At 47.6% G+C, this 10,961-nt stretch overlaps 1 protein-coding gene across 1 annotated transcript in view; it reads right to left on the bottom strand.

The window, feature by feature from the left end:
- The window catches only part of STOM (stomatin), a 30,767-nt gene extending 20,019 nt beyond the window's left edge, over positions 1 to 10,748 (bottom strand). The window contains exon 1 of the mRNA XM_073640828.1: positions 10,576 to 10,748. Coding sequence (XP_073496929.1) covers positions 10,576 to 10,732 — 157 coding nt within the window. The 5' untranslated portion in view covers positions 10,733 to 10,748. The remainder of the gene's footprint in view (positions 1 to 10,575) is intronic.
- Positions 10,749 to 10,961: the final 213 nt, after the last annotated feature.

The raw sequence follows: 10,961 nt of genomic DNA on the forward strand, positions 1-10,961 counted from the left end.
GTCACATGTCCGTCCCCCTCCCCCGGCAGTGGTGTACAATGTATCGCTACGGTAAGTCACATGTTCGTCCCCCTCCCCCGGCAGTGGTGTACAATGTATCGCTACGGTAAGTCACATGTCCGTCCCCCTCCCCCGGCAGTGGTGTACAATGTATCGCTACGGTAAGTCACATGTCCGTCCCCCTCCCCCGGCAGTGGTGTACAATGTATCGCTACGGTAAGTCACATGTCCGTCCCCCTCCCCCGGCAATGGTGTACAATGTATGGCTACGGTAAGTCACATGTCCGTCCCCCTCCCCCAACAGTGGTGTACAATGTATCGCTACGGTAAGTCACATGTCCGTCCCCCTCCCCCGGCAGTGGTGTACAATGTATCGCTACGGTAAGTCACATGTCCGTCCCCCTCCCCCGGCAGTGGTGTACAATGTATCACTATGGTAAGTCACATGTCCGTCCCCCTCCCCCGACAGTGGTGTACAATGTATCACTATGGTAAGTCACATATCCGTCCCCCTCCCCCGGCAGTGGTGTACAATGTATCACTATGGTAAGTCACATGTCCGTCCCCCTCCCCCGGCAGTGGTGTACAATGTATCACTATGGTAAGTCACATGTCCGTCCCCCTCCCCCGGCAGTGGTGTACAATGTTGTAGACGTACACGATGCGTCAGCACACTGCGATTAGTGAATACATGAACTCCAATATTGCTGTAAACACTAAGAACGTAAGGTACTTACTGTTTTATGATCAAAGAGCGCAAAAGCCTCCAACCACGTGAAGGTGTATCTAAATATGGATGGTCCCTATTACTAATCTACTCTCCATGTCATAAACTGGCCTCTTCACAATGGGGAGTGAAAAAGTGGAAAAAACATTAAGTAACTTATGTTTTTAATGTTTCCAGCAATACTGCAGTTCATGTATTCATTAGTCCAAGTGTGCGGACGCACCGTGTGTGTATACAGTGTGCATATTGCCCACAGCGGATTTGTGCCCCTGTACATTCATTCAATTCTAAGGGTGAACTGGGCCTATTTTTTCTTTTTTGTCATAAGTTGTAATGCCCCCCCCAATGATGAGCAATGTATCCCTGCAGGGAGGGGTATCGCCCCCAGCTCATTGATTTCAGGTTTTCCTATTACACAACATTCGAGGCGCGGCTCAGATAATAGCCGAGTGTTTATTCTTCCACTGGTAACGGTGAGATATGGAGGAGGTGACCACAACGCAGGAGTGACTAATGACCCAATGTCACCTTCCTTATAAGGGAGAATTTCCCCCATGTAACTCATAAAATCACCCCTGCGGTCTTGAGATTTCAGTGGGAACAACTCCTATCGTGTTCGTGTGTTGTTATTGAGAAATGCTATAGGATGTAGTTACATAACCACCTCGTGGTAATAGCTGCAATCTCTGGTGAAACTCTGACCCCACAGCGGAAGAGAAAATGTCAGGAATGTCCTGGTGTCATCAGTCACACAAGTATTACCAGAAGTCACTGACCTGACCCTGGCACCATGCCAGAAACTGCTGCACCCCAAACACCTCCACCCGTGGGTACCCTATATTAACCTACAATGGCACCACATCCAGCAGCAGGCATCATGCAGTTCCTTGAAAAACTATTCATGCCCCTTGAAGCTTTTCACATTTTTTCAAGTTACACCCACACATTCAAGTATTTGTGAAGTGTAAGGAAATGATACATGGCTTTCTAATTACATCTGAAAATTATGATGTGAATTTGTATTCAGCCCTCTGCAGTCTGATACCCCTAAATAAAATCCTGAGTGACCAATTGTCTCCAGAAGTCACATAATTTGTAAATTGAGTCCACCTGTTTGTAATTTACCCTCAGTATAACTACAGCCGTTCTGTGAAGCTCTCAGGGGATATCTTTGAGAACATTAGGGATCAAACAGCATCATGAAAACAAGGGAACACACCAGTCATGTCAAGATAAAGTTGTGGAGAAGAGTAAAGCAGGGTTAGGTTATAAAAAATAGCCTAAGCTCTGAACATCTCACGGACCACTGTTTAATCCATCATTCAAAAATGGAAGGCGTATGGCACAACTGCAAACCACAAACCTTCCAAGACATGGCCGTCCACCTAACCCGACATCCCAAGCATGGAGAGCACTAATTAGAGAAGCAGCCAAGAGGCTCATGGTCACGCTGGAGGAGCTGCAGAGATCCACAGCTCAGGTGGGAGGATCTGTCCACAGGACAACTATTAGTTGTATACTCCACAAATCTGCCCTTTATGGAAGAGTGGCACTAAGAAAGTCATTTTTGAAAGCAAGTTATAAGAAGTCCTGTTTGCAGTTTGCAAAAAGCCATGTGGGGTACAGTGAGCACGTGGAAGAAGATCCTCTGGTCAGATAAGACCAAAGCAGAACCTTTTGGGCTAATTGCCAAACGCTATGTGGGGCGGAAAACTAACACAGCACATCACCCTGGAAAACACCATCCCCACTGTCACACATGGGGATGGCAGAATCATGCTGTGGGGAAGTTTTTCTTCAGCAGGGGCAGGGAAGAAGGTCAGAGTTGATGGGAAGATGGATGGACCTAAATACAGGGCAATCCTGGTGGAAAACCTGTTTGAGGCTGCAAAAGACTTGAGACCGGGGTGTAGGTTCACCTTCCAGCAGGATAGCAACCCTAAACATCCTGCCAGAGCTACAATCAGGGTAGGACTGGCCTGGCGGGGTACCGGTGAAATGCCGGGTGGGCCCCAGAGAAAGAAGGAGAGGAAGAGGAAAAAATATATAATTTTTTTAGGGACAGGGGCCCTTTAAAAGCACAGGCGGCAGGGGCATGCGCACGTATGCACACAGACCTGACACGCCGCGATGACCATGGCCGGCGTCACCACCCGGCGCACCTAGGCAAGTGCTGGGGCCCCGGGGTGAAAGGACACTGGCACGCTATTGGTCCCATGAGTCAGGGGAGGGAGATTACCCCCCCACACACACACCTCCTCCTCAAATACACACCTCTCCTTGTTCCTCCCAGCTCCAGTGATGTCAGCTCCTTCTGATTCTAACGTCTCAGGGCAAAGTGACGTCACTACCGCCCTCTGCTCTGAGCACTGCAGAGTCAGAAGGCGCACCTGCAGGGAACGGTAGAGGTGAGGATTTGATTTTTTTTTATGTATGCAGCATTACATGGGGCCCAGAACTCTGTATGGAGGACCGTGGGGGGGGGGCAGAACTCTGTATGTGGGACCGTGGGTGTCCCAGAGCTCTGTATGGGGGACCGTGGGGGGCCCAGAACTCTGTATGGGGGACCGTGGGGGGGGGGCAGAACTCTGTATGGGGGACCGTGGGGGGCCCAGAACTCTGTATGGAGGTGGTCACTGTATTACCTGTATATGCCTGTATCATAGCATATACAGGTACTCTGTATATGATGCAATGTCACTGGTGATCACAGTATTACCTGTACACTATACACAATATACAGAACTCCTGTGTATAATGTCCCCAGTGGTAATATTAGTGTTATTAGTATTGTGGTTTTTATTAATGATCAGTATTGTATTATTCGGTCACTATGTGGTGGTAATATGTAGTCTGGTCATGGTGTGGCAGTATTTATCCCTTGTGTGTGGTGGTATTGGTCTTGGTATAGTGGATTATGTTGTGTATGTCGGCCATTTGTTCTCTCTGATATCAATAAGGGGAAGATTCTTGATTTCCAATAGAGATTAATTGCTTAAATGTTTAACCCCTCCCTGTCCTGTGACTATTACACAGTAGCAAATATGCACTTACAGATGTTCTATGGTAAAAACAAGTAATCACCTATCCTAAGGCCCCCGTTCACACATTCAGTATGTGGTCAGTATTTCACATCTGTATTTGTAAGCCAAAACCAGGAGTGGGTGATTAATACATAAGTGGTGACGTGTTTCTATTATACTTTTCCTCTGATTGTTCCACTCCTGGTTTTGGCTACAAATACTGATGTAAAATACTGACCAAATACTGAATGTGTAAACGTGGCCAAAGGATAAGTGATAAGTTATTGATTGGTGGGGGTCTGACTGCTGGGACCTGCACCGATCGGCAGAATGTGCACCTTTTATCCCCATTAGTATGGAGTGGCATGTACTACTCGACCACTGATCCGTTCATTCACTAAGGGGCTGCACTTGGCTTTCTCTGTAAGCCCCCAAAGAGGATGAATGGAGCAGTGGTCAAACGTCCCACCTGCTACTCCATTTTAAAATGGGGATAAGTGTCCTATCAGGGATAAAAGTTCCCCATTCTTCTGATCGGTGCGGGTTCCAATGCTCGGATTCCACCGATCAATAAGTTATTACCTACCTAACCTGTGGATCGGTGATGACTTGTTTTCATCAAAGAACCCTTTAATGCAAACTACAGTAAATGCACGTCCCCGTTATAGTATGTGCACAGTAGATGTGCAGGAGCCTCCTGTGTTTTACAGTCGATGCTCCACTATAACGGGGATAACAGCTACCAGGTATTTGCATATAGCTGTAGGGTGGGCCCCTAGGGTCAATTCCTGCTGTGGACCCCAGACACCCCAGTCCGACACTGGCTACAATGGATGGTTTAGATTAAAGCATATGCATGTGTGTGAACGGCGCAGTCACCGTCCAGACAGAAATCCCTCTGAGAATTTGTGAGAAGACTTGGAATTTGCTGTTCACAGACGTCTCCATCCAATCTCACTGAGCAAGAGCGAGTGTGCAAAGAAGAATGGGCAAAAATGTCACCTCTAGATGTGTAAAGCTGGTAGAGACATCCCCAAAAGACTGGCAGCAGTGATTGCAGCGAAAGGTGGTCCTACAAACTATTGACTCAGGGGGGCTGAATACAAATGCACCTTGCAATATTCAGATTTATATTTTTTAAATATTTAGAAAACCAGGTATCATTTCCTTTACACTTCACAAATATTTGCTACATTGTGTTCGTATCATATAAAATCCCAATAAAATACATTTAAGTTTGTGGACGTAATGTGAAAAAATATGGAAAAGTTCACAGGGTATGAAGACTTTTTCAAGGCGCTGCATATTACCGTACAATGTCACCGTATCCACCTCCACCCGTGTGTTTCATGTATTACCGTACAATGGCACCATGAGGCTCGTGCCTCAATCACGGGGCAGCATTGGAAAGCAGAGGTGTGAGGCACAGGAGGCGACGATCAGCGGCGTCAGCTTGACCCCTCCTGAGACTTCATTATTCACTGGAATAAACATCTGAGACCTGGGGAATCGCAAGTGCGGGAAAAGCCAGCGAACAATAAGGCCGCAAGAATCAGTCACCAGCACACGCCAGGCAGCGATCAACAGAGCCACGGACCCCCTACAACTACTGACCCTAAATCCCCCCATCCTCCACCAACTTCATGGCTACTGACCCCGCTGCAGTCTTAGGTTCTGGGTTATGGTGGGGGAGGGGGGATTTCAGGTTTACCCCTCCATAATTTTACATCTGGCCATTGCAGGGGATGGGGAGTGTGCGGGGGGAGGGGTAATGAGACCTCTGAGGGGCCCTTATCCTGACAAGCCTGATAGGGCCCTGGTGGTAACCATGGTTAGGTAACCATGGTTACGAAACTTCAGTTCAGGAAGACTCATGTCTCATCCCAATCCTCTACTGCTCCTCCTGTCAGTCTGCACTATAATCCTGGCATTGTAGCCAGGAGAAAGCAGTATTACAGTCACTAACAGACAGAAGCCCTGCTCCCCCACTGCTGTCATGGCAGCCTCTACTAACTCAGCGTCTGCCAGCAATTGTGAAAAAAGCAAGGATAGGTCCTTGATACAGTAACATGACCCAGCTTCTGGGAAACCACTGTGATAAAACCGCAGCTCTGTGAGGAAACAATCCCCAAACTGTGTCACCACAGCAACGCTATCCGGCAGAGAGAACAGGAGTAGTAGTACTGTGTGATGTCCAGAGAGAACAGGAGTAGTAGTACTGTGTGATGTCCAGAGAGAACAGGAGTACTAGTACTGTGTGGTGTCCAGAGAAAATAGGAGTAGTAGTGTTGTGCGGGGTCCATGGAGAGAAAATAGGAGTAGTGGTACTGTGCAGTGTCCAGAGAGAATAGGAGTAGTAGTACTGCGCATCATGGTGGCTCAGTGGTTAGCACTGTTACTTGGCAGCGCTGGGGCCCTGGGTTCAAATACCACCAGGACAACATCTGCAAGGAGTTTGTATGTTTTTTCTGAGGTTTCTCTGGTTTCTCCCACACTACAAAGACATACAGTGGCTTGCGAACGTATTCCCCCCACCTGCAACACCACTAAATAGTCTAGTTGGTGAAGTGAGAAAAATATAGCTATAAATTACATTTATGGCATCAAATAACTAAAAATGTACACATGTATTCACCCCTTTTGCTATGAAGAACCTAAAAATTTCTGGTGCAAGCAATTCCCTTCATAAGTCACATGCTCAGTGAAAGGAAGTCCACCTGTGTGCAATCTAATGTCACATGGCTGTCAGTCTATACACAGCTTTTCTCAAAGGCCACAAAGGCTGCAACACCATTAACCAAGAGGAACCACTAACCAAACACCATGAAGACCAAGGAGATCTCCAAACAAGTCAGGGACAAAGTTTTTGAGAAGTGCAAGTCAGGGTTGGGTTATAAAAAAAAATATAAATAAAAAAGAAAATATCCCAATCTCTGATGATACACCGGAGCACCATCAAATCCCTTATCATCAAATGGAAAGAACATGGTATCACAACAAACCTGCCAAGAGAGGGCCGCCCGGGCAAGGAGGGCATTAATCAGAGAGGAGAACAGAGACTAAAGTTAACCCTGAAGAAGCTGCAGAGTTCCCAAGCAGAGACTGGAGTATCTGTACATACGACCACAATAAGCCGTAAACTCCATAGAGGTGGCCTTTATGGAAGAGTGGGCAGAAAAAAGTCTTTACTTACACACAAATATTGTAAGGCTCATTTTGAGTTTGCCAAAAGACATGTGGGAGACTCCCCAAATGTATGGAGGAAGGTGGTGTGCTCAGATGAGACCAAAATTGAACTTTTTGTCCACCAAGGTAAAAGCTATGTCTGGCGCCAAATCAACACAGCTCATCACCCCCAGAACACCATACCCAGAGTGAAACGTGGTGGTGACAGCATCCGGCTGTGGGGATGTTTTTCGGCAGCAAGGCCAGGGAAAATTGTCCGAGTTGAAGGGATGGATGGTGCTAAATACAGGGATATTCTTGAGCAAAACCTGTTTCAGTCTATCAGTGATTTGAGACTGGGACAGAGGTTCACCTTCCAACAAGACAATGACCCACAGCATATTGCTAAAGCAACACTCGAGTGGTTTAAGGGGAAACGTGTAAATGTTTTGGAGTGGTCTAGTCAAAGTCCTGACCTTAATCTAATTGAGAATCTGTGGTCAGACTTGAAGATTGCTGTTCACCAGAGGACACCATCGAACTTGAAGGAGCTGAAGCAATTTTGCCTTGAGGAATGGGCAAAAATCCCAGTGGTAAGATGTGGAACGTTCATAGAGACTTATCCAAAGCGACTTGGAACTGTAATTGCTGCAAAGGGAGGCTCTACAAAGTGCTGACTTTAGGGGGGTGAATAGTTATGCAGACTGAAGTTTTCAGTTATTTTGTCCTATATGTTGTTTACTTCACAATAAAAAGAAAACCAAATGTTCACAGTTGTAGGAATGTTCTTTACGTGAACTGATGCAAAACCTCAAAAGAAACAGTGAAATTCCAGGTTGTGAGATAGCATAACACGAAAAATGGCAAGGAGGGTGAATACTTTCGCAAGCCACTGTATTGATAGGGAACTTAGATTATGAGCCCCAAAGGGGATCGTGATGATGATGTCTATAAAGCGCTGTGGACTATGATGGCTCTATATGAGCAAAGGATAATAATAAAAGCATAATACTATGTGGTGTCCAAAAAGAATAGGAATAGTAGTGCTGTGCAGTGTCCAGAGAAAATAGAAGTAGTGGTACTGTGAGGTGTCCAAAGAGAATAAGAGCAGTAGTACCGTACGGTGTCCATAGAGAATAGGAGTAGTAGTACAGTGCTTATCGGTTCAACCTTCACGTCTCAGCCAAACAAGATAATTATACAGTGCTGTGTTTTCCACAGGCGGCGGGGCAGGTGGAAGGGGGGATCCTTGCATCTTCTATATCACCCGGACACCTGACTGTGCCGGAGCTGTCATCTACTCCATCCCTTACAGCAAGGATACCTGTTACTCCCAACATGCTCTGACAGCCCCCTAAGAGGAAATCCTGGGAGTTGTCTTTCACAATGTTTGGAGTTCATATAAATGCTGTCTTCACCTAAAAGACCCTCATACACATTAGATGAAACTTGTCCGAACCCACCCTTTTCTGCGGGCCAGTTGTGTTACATGTCCAATCATATTGTTTTCACAGGGATAAGCTGCTGCCAGATGAGTCTAGAGGGAGGAGGAAGGTGACCAAAGAGTCCAGAGGGAGGAGGAGGAAGGTGACCAAAGAGTCCAGAGGGAGGAGGAAGGTGACCAGAGAGTCCAAAGCGCGGAGAAAGATGACCAGAGCATCCAGAGGGAGGAGGAAGGTGACCAAAGAGTCTAGAGTGAGGAGGAAGGTGAACAAAGAGTCCAGAGGGAGGAGGAAGATGACCAGAGAGTTTAAAGGGAGAAGGAAGATGACCAGAGTGCCCAGAGGGAGGAGGAAGGTGACCAAAAAGTCCAGAGAAGGAGGAAGATGACCAGAGAGTCTAGAGGGAGGAGGAGGAAAAGGTGTATAGAGGAAGAGTCTAGATGATAAGGGGGACAGAGGAGGAGCCTGGAAGAGAAGGGTGCCAGAGGAGTAGTCTGGAGGAAGAGGGAAAACAGTGGATTCTGGGGGGTGGACAGTCATGTCTATGTCTGGCAGTTATGAAAAAATGCAACAGCGCAGTAGGGTCTTATCCAATTAAATTGGTACAGAAGTATTAAAAACTGCTCACCTAGTTGGGTTGTGTGTTACACAACACCTATAAAGCCTGGACTCCAGATGCTGCAGGTTCCTATGGATGTGTCAGAGATAGATGCTGGGAAAGGAAGTTGTTTCTCCGCTCTCTGGAGTCACAACAAACCACTAGTATGGATAAAAATGTAGGTTTATTGTCTACGCGTTTCACCGACTCCTTCCTCAGGACTACCATACATAACCTAGAAATGGTGTCTAGGTTTGTTGTGACTCCAGAGAGCGCAGAAACAACTTCCTTTCCCAGTATCTATCTGTCTGGCAGTGGCTTTCTCCTCTCTACCTATCGGCTGCGCTGAGAGTTCATGTATATGGGGAAGAGAACTGTTGGCGGACATTACAGCTATCTGATGTGTATGCTCAACTTGAGGAAGGGATTTACAGTGGTGGTTAAAAGTTTTGAGACTGACACAAATTTAGTTTTGGGGGTCTCCAGGTTGGGCAATGTCTCTAGCTCTGACCTGCCCTTCAGGAGCAAAACTGACATAAGGTGGGCTCCGGTGATAAACAAGAAAACAAGCCTCGCCCAACGTACTCTTACCACAACCCCAACAAACGACGAAATGAAAAGTGTATTGTTAAATTATATGGTGGGATTCAGGGATCCCCAAACTCAGGATACCCCAAACATTCTTCACTGATCAAGAGAACTACAACCAGCAGCATGTAACAAAATATGACAAAACTAAGAATGTAACAAAACTGATAACTCCAAATCCAATGATGTCATTAATTCAAAACTAATCATTATTTTCCCCCTATACACGTGATGTCATCGATTACAGTGATTAGAGCTCCGGCTCCCTGACATAAAGTCCTGAATGATCAATCATCAGTAGATGCCGTAATCCTATCACTGCAGTCAGGGGAGATGAGAGGAGTGAACAAGTGTGTGCCCCCCGGGTAAAATGTGTGTGCCCCCCAACACACGTCTGTGCCCCCCTGACAGAAGAGTGTGCCCCCCCAACACAAGTGTGTGCCCCCAGAGAAAAGTGTGTTCCCCCGCAACACAAGAGTGTGTGTCCCGACACAAGAGTTTGCCCCCTGACACAAGAGTGTGCCCCCCAGAAAAGTGTGTGCCCCCCTGACACAAGTGTGTGCCCCCAGAGAAAAGTGTGTTCCCCCGCGACACAAGAGTGTGTCCCCCGACACAAGAGTGTGCCCCCTGAGAAAAGTGTGTGCCCCCCTGACACAAGTGTGTGCCCCCAGAGAAAAGTGTGTTCCCCCGTGACACAAGTGTGTGCCCCCCGACACGAGTGTGCCCCCCGAGAAAAGTGTGTTCCCCCGACACAAGTGTGCCCCCCCCGAAAAGATTGTGCCCCCAAAACAAGCGTGTGCCCCCTGACACAAATGTGTGCTCCCCCGACAAAAGAGTGTGCCCCCAGACACAAGTAAATGCCCCTCCACCCCCCAGAAAAGTGTTCCCCCAAAACAAGTGTGTGCCCCCGAACACAATATGTGTCCCAGACACAATATGTGTCCCCCCCATTCTTCCCCAGACAAGTAATTGCCCTAACATAGCGATGTGCCCTGAGGTTCACAGCCCGGGACGTGTCCGGGTGATTCTTACTGAGGATTTCACTGCCGTCCTGGATCCTGCGCGGCTTCGGATCACTGTCAGCCATGGTGCGAGGTCTGGAGGAGAAGAAGTGACAACACTGACAAGCCTCTGCCGGAGCCGCCTGGAAATCCTGCACAGAAACACAACCAGGATCCACGCCCACCATCCAGGCCGCCCCCTCCCTGAGAAGCACAGCCCCACTCAGGACACAGCCCCACTCAGGACACAGCCCACTCAGGACACAGCCCCACTCAGGACACAGCCCCACTCAGGACACATCCCCTGCTGCTCCAAGAATCAAACAGTGCAAATAGCAACAATAGTAATAATGTCACAGAAATGACGGCAACAAAGTAACAGAAGAGCAGCAGTGGCCAAGCCCTGCGATCAGCTGT

Source organism: Phyllobates terribilis, unplaced genomic scaffold (assembly GCF_046119375.1).
Source record: "Phyllobates terribilis strain yellow unplaced genomic scaffold, ASM4611937v1 Scaffold_7__3_contigs__length_470593459, whole genome shotgun sequence".
Taxonomy (NCBI): domain Eukaryota; kingdom Metazoa; phylum Chordata; class Amphibia; order Anura; family Dendrobatidae; genus Phyllobates; species Phyllobates terribilis.